Genomic DNA, 16,915 nt, shown 5'->3' with positions numbered 1-16,915 from the left:
AAAAATTAAAATTAAAAAGTTTGCATTTCAGTTCCTTTCTTTTGTTTTTGAATTAGCCCTGGGCAACACGCCAACAACGACGCCTCCCATTTTAGCCATTAAACCATTAAACTATTTGTGGTGAGCGGCAAATAAAGAAATTGCTTTCGCGAAGATAAGTAATTGGAAGTCGGTATAAAAGTGTTCCTTTGGGGACACTCGGTCAGAGGAAGTTCATCGAACCTTACCATTTCAACAAAGGCCAACAATCAATTTTTTGTTTCCATTTGCTGGCAATGCGCTAGGTATAGATAAAAAGCATACGAAAAATGTGGTAAATATTGGGAGAATGGCGACAATCTAGAAATGATTTCCAAATAATAGTAATTAGAGCTTTAATCTCCACAGGCAAATAATATACATTTTTTAGTTACACTATGTAAAACCACATCAGTTAGAGTCTATCGGAACTTTCAGTTTTGTTGATTTTATTCACGAAGGTAGTAAGCGCAAAAGCGTTGCTAAATATTAAAGGTACATACAGTTTGTCAAGAAACTGTTTACACACTGTGAAATAAGTTGAATTTTTGACTTTAAAGCTAAAAATTAAGAGTTTTTTGCTTAATTAAACGCAATTTTTTTTATAAAATATAATAAAACAATATTTATTTTACTTATAAATCAAAAAAAATTAAAAATATTAAATATACAAGAAAATAAACAACAAATTTCAAGTTTACACTTAAGACTGTCAAGAAACTCTTTACACATTTTGTTTTCCTACTTTGTTTTGTTCTTTTTCTTAGGACGAACTCGATTTTTCCGTTCTTTTTGGCTTTGCATTGCTTTTTACAACGCTTCTATTGAAATTTGTTGACTTTGCTTGTGAAATTTTGCTGATCAAACGTGCTTAAAGCGAATTGTTAAATTTAATAAAATGCCTGGAAAGAGATTAACTTTTGAAGTTACCCAATTAATAAACTATAACCACCAGTTGGGAAAATCTTTTCCAGAATTAGTATAAATGTTTCCTGTATCCCGTAACACCGTCTACAATGTTTTAAAAGGCTCGGAAAAAGAGGGCAGGCTTGAACCTAAGAGTGGTGGTGGGCGGAAAATTAAAATTAAAAAGCGTGTAGACCGCTTTATTATGCGAATAGTGATTGCGAACCCCCGAATCTCGGTCAGATCACTTGCTCTGGATATCAGGCAAGAATGTCACCTAACTGTGTCACACGAAACTGTGCGTAGTCAACTGTAGTCAAAAATTAAAGTTTAAGTCCTCACTGTCACAAATTTAAATAGCTTATTTAAGTGCAGTATGTTTTTATTCCACTAATGGTCAAAAGTGTCGCAAGATAATATGCGTGAAGGTGTGAGTTGAGTAGAAGGCCGGGGATTTGTCGTTTGGGATGTTGCTTTTTGAGTTGCCTCCGGGAGAACTCCAATAAGGATGCCCGATGTTAAGAACGTTTTGGAAGTTGTTCAGGCGGGATGTGGGTAAAAATTAAGAAGATTCGTTTGGGTGTTGTAAAAGGGGTCTAATGGCTCAAGTTGCATAATTCGTGCATTCAAAAGTGATGAATAAACTTGTTTGCTTAGTTAAACGTATAATAAGTCTTCGTTATAAAGTTGACACAGATTTGTTCATTTAAGGTGCAGTCGTCACTAGTTTTTTGTTTAATCAGTATACCCGTAGCGGAACATCCGTTTTCGCAACCTACAAAACACCCAAATTGTTTAGGGAACACGACTATAGCAGTCTTTGTGTATAAGTCTATGTTTGCATTTTATGTTTATGTACATGTATATATTTATGTACATATGAACATATATGTATGTATGTTTCCTTGTTGGTAAAATTATATACTAAATTTGTTTTTATCGGATTGTATTGTATTCATTGGAAACGACATATTGCAATTCTTCGCCTGTAAGTGAAGTGAAGTAACACGAAATGATAACAGATTGTAGCAAGATCCATCAAATATTCTATTTGGACATTCATAGCATATAGTTTCTGTTGAGCGTTGATATTATAAATTATAATTGGGAAGATTCCCTAAAGTCGCATGCTAACTATGTATGTACATTATTTAAGATAGAATATTGGCGGTTGTGAGTATAGTAAATACACACATACATATGTGCATATGCACGTATACATATGCATATGATTACGAAAATAAAACGCAATTGATGAGCTAAGAGAAAGCTAGTGCTGCCGCAAGAGCAGCAATCTTTGAAGAAAGCGAATTGAACAAAGAGAAGTTCTCTTTGTTTTTGCTCAATTTGGAATTTTGCTTTCACTTCATTACACAAGCGGAGTGAGAATGTATATGTAAGTAGATATACTTACATATAGATATCTACATACACAGCCACCTACATATGCATGCATAAACTGAAAAATTACTTAATAAGTCGGACGCGGTTTTTTTGCATATGAATGTAAACATATGTATGTATGTTGGTATATATACCAATGAATGTTGTTATTATTGTTGTGAGGTGTTAGCATTTGTCCATAGTAAATGACAATCTAATGAGGTCAATGTTGTTGTCTACAAAGGGTTGAGGGTGGACGTATTAAAAGATTTATGTGTACTTTGGGTAAATGCATAATGTGGGGTATATGTACATACATATGTATGTATGTAAGTACTTTTGCGCAGCACATGTGTACATCAATATTATTGAGCTTTTCTCAATCTGCAGGTGATAGAGTGGGAAGCCTAATGTCCGCCTGTCCGTTGAAATGTAAGTTAAAATGAGAAATGCAAATTCTAGTGACAACACCTTTAAACTTTGTTTGACTATATTTTATACCCGTTACTTGTAACCCGTTATTCTAGATTCGTTGAAAAGTATGTTGCAGGTAAAAGGAAGTATATGTATGTATGTATATAAATTTTTTTCTTTGCTACTAGCTAAGTAACAGGTATCTGATAATCGGAGAACTTGACTAAAGCATTTCCTCTTTATTTCCCTGTTGTTTTTTGCTCGTTTATATCGATTTCCTCTTTCGCACTTACACCAGATGAGTAACGGGTAAGTGTAATATAGTCGAAGAAGTCGACTATAGCGTTCCCTCTTTCATCAAAGATGACATCATCCCTCAAATATCATCAATCATTTGCGCACAGAAATTAAATACTTAGACGATTTAGTTTACTTTAAAAATGTTTTTGCTCCGTTTAGTTTTAAATAAGCCTTAACGGTTTAAATCTACCTAAACAAAAACAAAAACTCTCGCAATAGGGCAGCAAGATGCGCAAAAATAGACTTTGGGGTAGTTTTTTCCAATACTATCCTGTCCGAAACTTAGCAACGCTGCTAATAGCTGACTGATATTAAAAAAAACACGTATTTGTGTCTGCTTGATTCGATCATATGAATTAAATTCATTCATAAATATCCTATAAGAATAAAAGCTGATTTGTTTGGGATTCATTTGACAATTTTAGCCGGTTTGCCAATAGAAGCTCAATATCATCGTTATAGTTCCCAAGTTCTGTACGATTAAAGTATACGGACAGAACGACCTAATCAAAGAACATACATATGTATTTCATAGAAAAATAGTCAGCGAATCCACTTTTTACTTTCCACGTTTTAGTAACGGGTATAAATAGTATGACAACTATTTCTCAAAAGTGTATTACAGCTATAAAATATCAATATCATACATCCCTTAGCAAACTTGAAACTATGAACGTTTTCTAACGTAAATTCAGTCTTATTTTTCAGTATTTAAAAAATAATGTAAGCAAACTTTAATCCGGTTGAATATATATATTTTAGCTCAACAAACCAAATGATATGTATTTAAGCATTTGCCTCAATACGAATTAAATACAATGTCATTTGGGCGACACACATTGCCCAACGCAACGAGGCAAAACAAATCGTACAAGAGAATGCTAGAGTTCTCTATTTAATAATATTACATATTAATATTATTATATTAATTAATGTTACAATATTATTATTTAAATTATTATATATATAATAATAATAGTAAGGGTATTTTTCGAAAGAATTGAAAATAATTTTTCACAGAAAGATACAAGTAACTTTAAAAAGGTATACAAGTATGTATACAAATTAACCAGTAAAATATTATGTCAAAAATTGCAGCCACGAAAAATCGAAACTTACCAGAATATTTTTCTGGTTCTCCTTGTCCAGCAGAAATTCCATACTCTTGTGCGGCCTGCGTACGGATGCCATTCCACCAGGCGAGGGTTTAACCTCTGCGTCCAATTCATCTACGTCATACGCAACGCTGTTTACATTTAGACGCTTTACGATGTATCGCTTGTGTGGCATGCTAAGTGGGTTGCAAGTTATATCCATAAGAGACCGTGTCTTTCCCGATATAACCGTTTCATGAGTGTCCAGATTGGTCTCGATCAAACCCATCTTGTCGACCTCTGCGACAGGAGCAACGGAAACCGGAACGGCGGTAACCACAGTGGGCCTAGTCGCGTCGCCGTGTCCGGCCAGTCGATTAACCGTATGTGTCTCTTCGGCGACTACTATCTGCGAGCTGAGCCCGGTGTCCCGCATTCTCTGTGCTTGAACCTTAGCCACCAACTGTCCGGTTAACTGATTGCAGTGTTCTCGTTCGACGCTCGGCAACGCCTCGGTGCGATGGCAATTGACAGTTTCACCGGTCGTTTCCTGAGGCGCATGCGTTAGGATGCCACTGCGTGGTGGCATCTTGGGCAGTGGCGGCTTGCCAGTCACCTTTTGCAGAGTTGAGGTCTTGCCCAGCTGTTCCTGTTGCTGCCAGCTGTGCACGTGGCCACTGCTTGTCTCTGACACGATAGTATCGTCCAGTCGGCCACATTGCGAACTTCTTGGCGGCTTTAAAGGGATGTGCACAAAGTCGACCGGTTGGCTCTCCTCGGGGCTCTGCCTTAACTCCTTTGGCGACTCTTTGACCTGCGAAGGCTCTTGTTGCTGCTGCTTCTTTTTGCGACGCAACGAAAATCTCAGCCCGTGGGTGAACCTGGAGAAGAGGCTTCTGGAGGTTGGATGTTTCTCGTCCGTTCTCGCAACAGCCGCGGCTTGCGGGCTAAGTTCGTTGGCCGGCGGCATCTTGTTAATCGGTGACGCCTTCGGTTCGTATCGCCTTAGTTGTTGGGATGAGTATAGGATGCGGTGCGCGCGGTTGGTAGGCGGCTCGCTAAGAATCGGCAAGCTAAGTGGTCGTGCAGTCGCAGATGCAGGTTCATTAATAGCATCGCTCGGAGTTTCTTCTCGACAAGACGAGTTCGCAACGGCACAAGGTTTTAGACTGACTGTGCTGCTTAAAGCGGGCTCAGGTTCCAGGGTGGTCTTAGCTTCGGTTCTTTGATCGCGGCAATCGGGTGTGGCTAAGTTTGCTTTGTTTTTGACATTGGCGCTCTCTTCACATGATAAGTTTTTCTCTGCGTGTGTGGAGGCGGACAAGAGCGCATTGGTATGGAAACCGGTAAACTGGAAAAAGAGATTTTGTTAAATTATAAATGCCGTGAAGAAAGAGAATCAAATTTCAATGGGGTACACAACCCAAAAAACATAACTTCTTATTTACATATGTATGTACATACTTGCGATTTGCAGAATGAACATGTTTTGCTTCGCTTGTAATAGAAAAAATAGAATAGAATAGTCGAGTTCCTCGGCTATCAGATACCCATTACTCAGCTAGTGTAAATGCGAACGGAAAATTTTATTGGTAAAAAAAAATGTTCAAAAGTGCGGGCGTGAGCGATTTGGCGGCTTTAGGGTGTTAGAGTGGGCGTGGCAAAAAATTTTTTTATGGCAAATCGATAGAACAACTAATTAAATTATGAAAAAAAAATCCAACAATTTTTCATAAATGTGGTTCAAAAATGGAAAACTTTTTTTGCTAGAAAAAGATTTTTTGAGATTAAGCACACCGATTCTAGAGGCAAAGAGTACAAAGCGCAGGTTTGTTGACCCATGTGTTCCCACGCCCACTCTAACGCCCACAAACCGCCCAAAACTAGGACATTTTTTTATTCTTGCCTATCTATTTTACCGATTTGCCCAAAAACAAATTGTAGAATTTCCTGTTTTCAATCTAGCTGAGTAACGGGTATCTGATAGCTTTAGTAGTTGTTTTAAATCACAAAACGCTCTAACTCAATAAACACCCGACTTCTTACACGATATTTTATCGGTTTTCATTTGATGATGCATCATATAGCTGCTTTATGAAAACACCTTAGAAAAATTGTTTCAATGTTTTTAAATAATACGAGGTTTTCTTAAATGTTTAATTACTGCAAGGGTGTATAAACTTCGGATTGTCTTTTCTTGCTTAATGTAAAATGTGTAACAGCCTTGATTGGGGCTTTTATTTTTAGCCATCTCTCATCGTGTTTGAAAGAAATTTATAAGACTACAAAACAGCTATCATTTGTAATTTAAATTGAAAAAAAGGTATTACATTTGAAGCTTTTCCTAATATATGGAAATAAAAATATAATGTGAAACAGAGAGTTCAACTTCACATTGTTTTAATGAAATTTTAAAAGTCTTATTTAGACAACATCACTATATTTTAGTCCATATTTGGTCAAATGTTTTTTAAGGCAGAAAGATTTCTTCATTTCATTCTTCAAGCAAGCACAAACAATTTTTTTCAACATTTAATTAAGAGGGCTGGAATGCTCTTTTCCGAACAATGCCTATTGGTATACATAGTTGTATACATATACATACACACATAAATACGTTCGCCGTCATGTACCTACGTATATTATGTAAATATGCATGTACATTCGAGTATGTACTACGTACATACATCTAGAAACCAACGCCTATTTATATGTACATATGTATGTACATTAATAGATACCTTTTGTGCGATCGCCGGCTCTCTTAGACGATGCGCCTGCTCTGGCTCGGGCTCGAAGAGCGCAGCGATGTTTTCGTTCTCTCTGGTGTTGTGCACCAATGTGGGGTCCATCAGTTCGTCATCGCTGGGCGGCCCCTGCTCGCCCTCGCTGGAGTGGAACTGGTCCTCGGTGGGCTCCTCGGAGGACTGCTCCTGCCAACAGTACTTGCTTACCACTGGGCAGAAGCTTACCTCCTTGCCAAAAGAATGGCGCGATCCGGCTGGAAGCAGAATCCCCAGCGGCTTCGGGAGCGTTGTTGTCTGCGGCAACTGGTGCATTGAGGCGTGTGCACTGCTCACGTAGATATCGTACTCGGATTCCGGCTGCCCGTCGTCGCTGGCCGCGAGATTTGGCGTGCTGCTTACCAGACTTCGCTGCTTAGCCGCCGACGTCTGGGACTGGAATCGCCGCTTGGGCAGGAACCGTTGTGAGATGGCTGACGGCGGGTACGAAGCAGGCTTTGCCGTTTCTTGCTCGTCAAGGTGGCACTGCTCTAGGCTTTGGGTGTACGAGGTTCGCAAGTTAGTGGGATCCTGGTCAAATGTTTTAACAAGGCCATTAAAGGTCATGGCGGCTGGCGGCTGTTGAGTCAAACGTTTCTGGCGCGGCGGTGGCTTTATGTTTAGCTGCACGTGCTGCACCTTCGAACATTCAATAGGTTCATTTAAATCACATTCCACTGGCGCAGGGAGCTTGGTATCCAGCACCGGCTTATCCGTCAGTATAGACACATTTTTGTCATAAACCTTGCTGATCTCATCCAGCAAAAAGTTTCCCTTACATATCATGTGCTCGTAATTTCCGCAGGTATTACTGCTTTGTTTCGACATTTCTTCTGCTGGGCTCCTCTTGTGGTTCTTCTGAAGAATCTCTGCCGGCAGCCAGTTATCCGTGTAGTTCAATAGAGTTAGGTTTTGGTAACTAGCGTTCAAATATCCGGCACTTGCCACACCCACTACTTTTCTAGCTCGTTCGTTCCAGCTGCAACTGCGTCGGATCCTTGGCGGGGTGTGGCAGGCAACAAATAAGTTGTCCAGCTCCTCCAGTTCCTCACTGGAACTGTTGCTGTGACAGTTTCTCTGGCTGGGGCGAATATGACGTGGTCGTCGCCTCCGTTCAAGCACCTGGAGCTCGTTGAGTGAATGGGTGGGGCCGAGGAGCGATATACCGTCACAGCTATCGGCGGAGCTGCTGCTCCGGGTGCTGCCACTATTTTGTCTGGTGGTGGCCAGAACGCTGCCGTTTGTCTTGGGCTTTGAATTGTTAATTTCCACAGAGAGTGGACCTCGTGGCTCGCGGATATCTGGCAAACTGTTGTGTAGCCAAGTGAACGAGGCGGCAGACGACGTTGATGCCGATCCGGTCGGCGATGGCAGCGGCGATGCCGATTCCGATTCGGAGCTGGCCCTCTCCGGGGAACTATTTATAGACGACGGAGAGCATGCTAATGCAGCCGTATCCGCAGTCTGCTCTATTTCGGTCTGACACAAATCATGCTCGTCTTTGAAGTCGCGAGAATGCGGAGCGCCCTCCTCCAGTAACAGCAGCTCCTCCTCCTCTTCGCAAAGTTTCTCGAAATTCTTTGGTATGGATTTGGACTTTTCCCGCTTTAGGGTTCTTGGCTCGCAGTAGCCGGAGTCCTCGGACAGGTTCTCAGCTGAGTTGGGGGGAATTCGACGAGAATTCGTCCCGTCCTGTTTCCCCCTTTCGGTTGCTACTGCATCTCCGGGAACAAGGCAAGAGCTTAGAAGGCTGTGACCACTGCTATCGCTGGACGAGCTGGAGCTAGAGGAGCTCTCTAGGTCAGATTTTAGCTCCGCCTCTCGCAGGCTTCTGGAGAGAAGTTCCTGCTGCTGCTTATATTCAAAATTGAGATTGTTCAGCTCATAGTATGTCTGGTGCAGATGACTACAGTCGCTGGATTCATAACGCTTTAGCAGGGACAGCGTCGGGGCTGATCCCTTCCTACTCTCTGGACTGCTGTCCCTGGTCCTGGCCCGCGTTGAAGCACCAGACTCGCAGGTGAGCGAGGGCGAACTGTTGCCCAGACTGTTCATACTCTGATGCTGCTCCTGGAGCGTGAGCTGGCGTTCCAAGGACTCGAACTGTACCAAGGAGGAGCTGCGCGATAGCGAGTGGGAGGAGTCCCTGTCCGAATAAAAGTCCTCGAAGGTGCCCCCTCGCCTACTGCCTATACTGCTGCGTTGGCCCTGGCTTCCGAAGCTATCGCGAGCACATGCCTCCAAAGCCAGAAAGCGTTCAAAGCTATTGTGGTACTCGGGATCGTAAGGCATAGGGCGGCGAAGTTGCACGCAATCCTCTGAAATCTGGCCAGAATTTAAGTCATGGCTGCGCCTTGGTCGCTTGGGTGGGCAGACAAAGTCCCTCTCAGAAACAGCATCGATATCTGCTTTTAAAGTGCTAGTATAGTCGATTGTTCAGAATGACAGAACCAACGCTCTATTAGCTTACCCTTAATCGTTTCTATGCGTAAGACTGATCCAGTTTCAGACTCCGTAGAGCTCCAGAGGGTGGAGCGGCGATCTAGGCTTACAATCAAGCTACTTCGGGCACGTTCCTCATCCTCGCTAGTCTCCTCCAAAATTGGTTCCAACATTTGTCGCGAGCTAGATAGGTAAACAGCATCTGCAAGAAGTTAAAACAAAGACTAAATTATTAGAAGCGTAACACTGGTTGTCATATATAATCGTTTTTATAATATCTTGTTTAACCTTTCCAGAATAATGCTTCAATTACTCAACTTCAACACCTCATTTCATTAACAAATTGACATTTTTCGTCGTAGTATATTTTAGTAGTATATAAATAGTAGCAGGTAGTATAGTAGTATATCTTTTTAAAATTGTTTTTTAGGGTTTTTTTTTTAATTTTTTTTCTACGACTTTTGGTTAGCGCCGCAATTTCTAAACAGTTTCTTATTTAAAAATCGGGCATAAATTCTAGTTCACTCCTATTAACAATTGACCACAAAAGCGGGATTGGGAATTTTTAAAGTAATTCTTAATTTCGGTATTGCAGTACTACTGATTTGGATCAATAATTACAATTTGCAGTTAAACTTTTTTATTATCAAATGTTAAAAAGAAATTTAGCTAAAGTATGAATTAATTTTTGTTAAAGATAATGTGATTTTGGCAGTAAAAAACGTTGTAGTTAGTTTATTTTTTTGTAATAACTCAACACATCGCTTTCACTTCTTTTAATCTTCATAAATTTTAATATTTCACTCTCAATATCGCAACACTCACCTTGATCCTGAAAGGTTCCCAGGGTATTCCAACTTTGAGGCGTGTGGCCAAGATAGCCGGCAAGATCTAAATGCTCCATTTCATAGATAGGAAATCTATAAGCAATGTTACAACTTAGTGCAGCTGACAAGGAACAAATTGTGACCATAGATCGGCGTCGTGGCAATAATGCTAATTGGCACTATCGGCACTTCCGCTGTCGTATTTAATTGGCAAATGCAAATTTGATTTAATCATTGCGTTTTCATCTCATCTGCAATAAAAAAAATGCATTATTAAATAGGTTGCAATATTTGTAATCGTAAAGCATAACAAGGCCATCCATGATTATAATCTCTTAGTGCCAACAGAACGTTCGGCTCCGCCCCATTTAATATAATTTGATATAACCACGAAAGACAAGTCGCAATTAACCCAATGATTAATCGATATTGTTATTCATATTTATTCATATTTTGATGGTTTTAGCGACCTTTCTGAGTATTAGATCACAAGCTCTTGGCGTTCTTGAATAACACAAGCTATGTACATATATGCGAATAACACAGAATTTTGAAAACACACTACAAAGTTGTATGGTAAGCAATGATAAGCGTTATCTAACTTACTATCGACACGCCGTGAAGTGCTAAAATTCTGGGAGCGGAGCACTACACGTCTTTGTAGTTCTCAAATGTTAATAAAAACATACACTAGTGTGTGAAAAGTGTGCACGCACAGCTTAAAGGTAGCCGGAACTCCCTAGAACCGTCGCATGCCAAAAAAGACGAAGAAAATGCGAGCAGACTCTGCAGAGACTCGAATCAAAACGCTGCACCAACCAATGCGCTTGAGGTACGCTTTGCAACTAGCTAACGATACATTCTTACTTACTTGTAGAGTAAAAGGGTATTGTAGACTCGTTACCGAGGAAAGATAAAACGGTAAGACGGTGACACATTCGACAGTAAGACCTAAAAATATTTTAACTGCTTTCTACAGTTTTCAATTTCAAAGGAAATCTTTAGACAAGTTTTTGAAAATATGCATCAAAAGAGGAAAAATAATATTACCTTTAAAATTTTTAATTTTTTCTATTTAGACAAAGTGAAACAGCATACAATGACAATATATGGGAGTAGGAAATTTTTGGTATTTGAAAAAAATGGAATAGTGTTTTTGTGGGTGATGTTAACAACTAGAAGCACCTATTAGCACCAATATTTAAAATTTATTTTTAATACACTTTCACTACCATGTCTCCTGAACCATATAACTTTTTAATTAATTAATTAATTAATTGTCAGTTTTAATTTAATAATATGTTTGTATAGAATTCCCCTTCGCACACTGTCCTGAAGCGATTCATAACGACGTGGACTCTCGTCCACAGTGGTATGTATACGCGCAGTTGGAGATTAAAGAACGCAGGTAAATAATGATTCAGCCACATGGAAACTCAGTGTATACGGATAAGATACTACTCAGTGATAAGATATTTTGTTTCACATTATCACGGCGTTTATTTATTGATACAACATAGACAAACTTCCTTTATAAGCAAACCATTCTTAAATATAATCGTTTGGAGTAGCGATATAAATTGGATAGAAAAGTAAGAAAATTTAACAAGGAAGAGAGTAAGCATCGGCAAGCCGATGCTTATATACAGAAATTATAAGTTTTAAAATAAAGGGTTGAATGTAACTGTGTATGAATACATTTTTTTTAAAAGAAAACGTATAAAAATAGAGTATTAATGGAATTAAACAGAGATTTTAGTTTTCTCAGTGCTGTTTTCAACATCTTTAAATTGTATATTTTTAAAACTGGACGTGCGCAATGGTACTTAGTGGATGAGAAACATGCGTAAATTTTTTTGACGAAATATTGACCAAGTCTCTACCCCCAGATGTTCAGAAGTTATCTTGACCAGCCGAGTCCAAATCTCAAGAACTAAAAGAGCTGCAGAGTTTTTTGGATCTTTTATCAAGCCGAAGTGCTGTCACGCAAAAGATTTTTTTTAGGCAGCTTCTTTGCAACTGCATGATAAAATGCATTTTGATGAAATTAAAAATTAAATCTGATGCTGTCAAAAATCAGGTGAACATTCTCCGAATATTCTTTTCTTTTATTATCAATTCATTATCAATGTTCCAATGGCAGCTAATTACATATTTGTCGACCGAACCGGCTCGAAGACTTTTGGACAACTTTCATGAGAATAGCTTTAAAACTCAGACCGAATTTCTGTTGAAATGGACGGACAGATAAGCATGTCTACATCCGATAGGCAGCTCATATAGATCAAGAATATATAAACTTTAATTCATGCGCTGCAAACTTCTGACTGAAATCAAAATACCCTGTGCAAGGGCATACAAAAATAAATACGTTTTTCAACAGTGTGAACGGAAAAGTTTTAAGCGGTTTGTGGGTTTAGCAATTTTTATGCTCAGCAGGGATTTTACAGTTCATGGCATCACAAACGTAGAGATTTTATTTTATTTACAACACTACCTAATCTCTGATTACCTTTCATGCGAAACCAACTTTTCCAAGCAATTGTTTGGTTGCTACAATTGCACATCTGGGGTGTGATTATCACATGCACATCTACATATGTATGTACATGTGTGGGTACACCTAACATATTTAGTAACGAGGCTTGGGAGCCTTTTATTTTTATTTTATATTATGTCTATGTTGAATATATGTATGCATATGGAGTATTATAAACTAAGCAAGAAAGAGCGATGTAGGCGGGTTACTCGTTACTAAGCTATTTGGTGTGCGAACGAGAAATTAAAAAATTCTTTGGCATATCCACAGAAATTGGCACAGGAATTATTAAAAAAGATAATATCAGCACATTTTTCGAAATTGTGGGAGTGAGAGTTTTGGAAGTGGCAAAAAAAAGGTGACATACTGATAGAAATTTCAATATATGTACATACATATGTATGTATATTTACGGCAAGGGTATAACTTAAAACATAAGCAAAATCTTTTTTCTGCATTCTACTTAAGTACAAGTAATAAGTATCGGCTATTTCGGATTTTGGCTTCAAACAGATCTTACGATTTTAGTTACTGTGTTTTTGAAAAATATATGGTCCTTTCTGTTATAATTTCTTGTATTGTGTTGCTGGGAAAAAGCAATGAAAAAAGAGGCAATTGTACCATACAGCATGGGTTCATTGACTTTTTTCACTCGTTCACGCTACAGAGCCTCTGAAAGTTTTTTCACATATTTCGGTATTGTTGTGGCCCTAGTAGTAATTGGCAACGTCCCACATTTTTAAGCATAAAGCCCAAAAGAGGAAAAAATTTACAAAGCCACAATACCGAGACTAACATACCCTTACTGCTTGAACCTTGAACCCAATTGCAGGAAATGGAAATCGCCTTGTTTTATGATATTCGAATCAAAATGTAAGAATATATTTACGATTCTTCGTTTCGAATTTGTATGTAATTGTAGCCAGTTAAATTAAGTTTATTTTTCGGGATTAAAAACAATCAACGTAAAAATAAATATACTTGTACAGTAAAAAAAATATATAAATAGATTAGAAATAGGTAAAATGAGGCGTTTCCGAACCGCATCATAAACCCTCTCGAAAGCTTTCAAGCAGCTCAACGTCCAAACTTTTGAATATTTTTCCTTGATTTGTATAGATGTTTTTGACACGCCCGCTATTTTAAGACATTTTTTATTTAATTCGTTTTTAATAATTGCGTAAAAAGAGTCTAGTGTTTTGTGACTTCACAATACACTATAAAAAATGTAATATTTTGGAACGAGCCTTATCAAATGTTTAGTTTACCGTCATTGTATCTCTAGCTTAAAAAGCTAATGCAGTAAAGTAGCGGGTTTTTCAAAAGTCATAGAATTAATTTTTTATATCGAGCAATTTAGTGTAATAAAAATGTGTGCAAGGGCCTGAAACAACTTGTGTATTCGCTCATACAAAATCTATTGCTCAAAATGGATAGTGATCGTGTTTGTTGCTAAATAATTATAATAATTATCCTTCGCGAATTTTCTACGGAAATGTGTTCTAAATATTTGAATATTTAGGAATTGAAATTGATCGAATCGTTTTCAAGAAATCCAACAGAAATTAAGAAGATATATATTTGTTTTAATCATATTTTCTAATCTGCTGTTGCTTAGACAAAAAACGTTCCAAACACACTTTTTCTTTCATAACAGCATTTGAAAAGCATTTCGTGCAGTGTAAATAGTTACATAAATTGAATTTGAAGTATTATAACGTTTTACAAAGAACTAGAAAGATATATATCCGAAAGTTGAATTGAAAGTCATATTCAGCCGAGTTGATCCAAGAATATATATATACTTTATATGGTCGAAAACAGACCTTTTTGCTACTTTAACCTAAAATTTAAATGACGTATTTTATAATTGTTTATACATCTAGTTGAATTATAATTTCTTTAAGCTAAATCTTTTGGGGACAAAAAACGCTTTTGAGGCTTTGAAAACATACAGTACCGCTTACAGTAGGTTTCACGAAAGACACTAGAATAATTTATTTAATTTAGAACTTCGAATAATTATTGTAATGTCTATGGTTTGACCTTTTCCAATTTTCGAAACGTTGCAGCTCCTTAAAGTGGACTACGATTTAAGCGAAATAAATTGTCGTTGTTGTTGTTGTATAAAAAAAACGTCATTTTTAAAATAGTTTTGGTTCTGTTAGTTTTGTTTTTATATTATTTTTTTATTTTAATTTAATACTTTTAATACTTTTTATTTTAATTTATACTCTCCATAACAAGGGTCCCCAAATGTGTTTGATAGTGTTGATGTGAGGGGAGCAAGGCGGCCACTCAAGCAATCTTAATCCACTGTTTTACGATTCAAATCAGTGTCATAATGGAACGTCAATTGAATATGAACATAAATCTCAGAAACCGTTGGAAAACCCTTTTAAGGTACAGCCTAGTACGCATTTGCGTTCATCTTCGAGGTGACAAACTGGAACTGGACCATGTTCCATAAAAAGATATCGTGAAATTAGTAATTATAACCATCAGGTCCATCAAGGTTGAACTTCTTTTCGTCGGAGAAGGTTACCGTCTTCCACTCCTTGTTCCACTCCGTGTTTTCGGGCAAATCGAAGTCGTGATTTTTTTTCGAGCATCATAATGGAGTTTTTTTTTTCAAATTCTTTAAGTTCGCATTCTTCCCTTATTTTACCATCAGAATGAGTGGAATTTGGTAAGTTCGTATGATAAGTCTTTCCTCCGATGCTGTTGTTGCATGTTTTTCCCTCCACTCATTTTTTATATAGTCTGCTTAGTTACGATCAAAATTGCTAATTGCTTTGACTTCGACCTATTTTCTTCGCAGATTCCATATCCATATAGCCTTTTACTTTACCTCGGTTAAAGCTTTTCCACGGCCATTTTATAAATAAACAGGTATTGAATGTCTTAAATAATAGAATACAAAAGAATGCAACCTTTTTCAACCACACGGTCCAACAAAAAGAGAAGTCAAAAGGGTAAAAGCTATTCAGATGAGCCAAAAACAATGGAGATTTCTTCTTATATAATATAAATAATATAAAAACATACATAATATAAAAACATATAATATAAAAACAAAATTTACAGAACCAAATCTTTGCTATTCCAAGGAGGACTGTTTTCTTTATAAAAAATTTAAAATAGTCAAACCTATTCAATTATGCGGCAGTGTAAGTTCAAAACAACAAACCGCACAAAAATTGGAATAAACATAATTTATTCGGTTCGTTTTTTTTACATGACCATTATGGTAATAAATTTACACAGCTTTTATTTATTTATTTTAAAATATACATGTATAAAATATATATACATCGGTATACCTTGTTTGCGGATCGCTGACTTTATGTTATACGTAGCTGCCATAGAAAGGAATCGTTTTAGTCAAAATTGTACTATGTACTTCGCAGTGGATGGCAGTATTTTATATGGCCGTATTAAACATATCTTTTTTGTGTAACTGTGTAAATGTATTTTCAAATAGAAAGCGGTGAGGTCTCTAAGAGCTTTCTAGTAGCAAATGTGATCATATGCATGTACATACACATACATTTACATGTATTGTGTTGTTGATATGTCGGGAATGCAGTAAACATTTTTATTTATATACAAATCCATGCTTAATTTTTTATTCGGCTTCAACATACATACATCTGTACATAGATACTTATATAAAATAACAATAGAATGTTCAGTAGAAAGAGTCCTGACCGGTTGGGCAATATGACAAGCGCGACAACGAAATCTCCGCGGTCTTCTGGTCACTTTTATAACTTTTTGAAAGGCATTGTATGTTCTCCATGTCTAATTTACAACGAGCTATTTTTTCTTTGCTCTGCTATTTTGTTTTGTGCCCTCAATATTCACGTAAACACTCAGATACACTTCTTTCTCAAAACTACTGTAAACGAAAGCTGGAGAAATAGGCATTGTTCATATATTTATATGTACAAATGTGTACATCCTATATACATATGTACATCGTACATATATCCACAGACGAAATACATATGTAATTGGGGCGGCTACAGACACATTGAAAAGACCGCACGATTGCAAATGGCTAACTCGCAAAGACAACGCTCAGATAGAGACTGAATTGAGCGGAGCAAAGCTGTAAACGTGTCTTAGACTAAACGTGGCCGAGAGAACCGAGATAAAGCGGAGACACGAAAGAGGCACGAGAGAGATCCGTTTAAAGCCATGAGC

General features: G+C 37.7%; 1 protein-coding gene across 7 annotated transcripts in view, besides 6 other annotated features; it reads right to left on the bottom strand.

Moving 5' to 3' along the window:
* Nucleotides 1–16,915, bottom strand: part of CG42748 (uncharacterized protein) — a 35,001-nt gene that overhangs the window by 15,085 nt on the left and 3,001 nt on the right. For 3 of the 7 annotated variants that reach the window (NM_001103720.3, NM_001273757.1, NM_165411.3), the window contains exons 1-5: nucleotides 16,030–16,804; nucleotides 10,166–10,418; nucleotides 9,369–9,542; nucleotides 6,857–9,303; nucleotides 4,141–5,466 (exon numbers count right to left, since the gene is read on the bottom strand). In NM_001103720.3, the coding sequence (NP_001097190.2) occupies nucleotides 4,141–5,466; nucleotides 6,857–9,303; nucleotides 9,369–9,542; nucleotides 10,166–10,313 (4,095 nt within the window). In that variant the 5' untranslated portion in view covers nucleotides 10,314–10,418; nucleotides 16,030–16,804. Of the gene's footprint in view, nucleotides 1–4,140; nucleotides 5,467–6,856; nucleotides 9,307–9,368; nucleotides 9,543–10,165; nucleotides 10,419–10,773; nucleotides 11,017–16,029; nucleotides 16,805–16,915 lie in introns of those variants that run through there. The other 4 variants (NM_001273755.1, NM_001103718.3, NM_136290.4 and 1 more) reach the window with 4 other exon arrangements.
* Nucleotides 521–1,233: a mobile genetic element.
* Nucleotides 2,821–2,962: a mobile genetic element.
* Nucleotides 3,003–3,076: a mobile genetic element.
* Nucleotides 5,623–5,857: a mobile genetic element.
* Nucleotides 6,010–6,102: a mobile genetic element.
* Nucleotides 15,056–15,687: a mobile genetic element.

The sequence above is a fragment of the Drosophila melanogaster genome, chromosome 2L (genome assembly GCF_000001215.4).
Source record: "Drosophila melanogaster chromosome 2L".
NCBI lineage: Eukaryota > Metazoa > Arthropoda > Insecta > Diptera > Drosophilidae > Drosophila > Drosophila melanogaster.
This window is presented reverse-complemented; position numbering and strand designations above follow the sequence as displayed.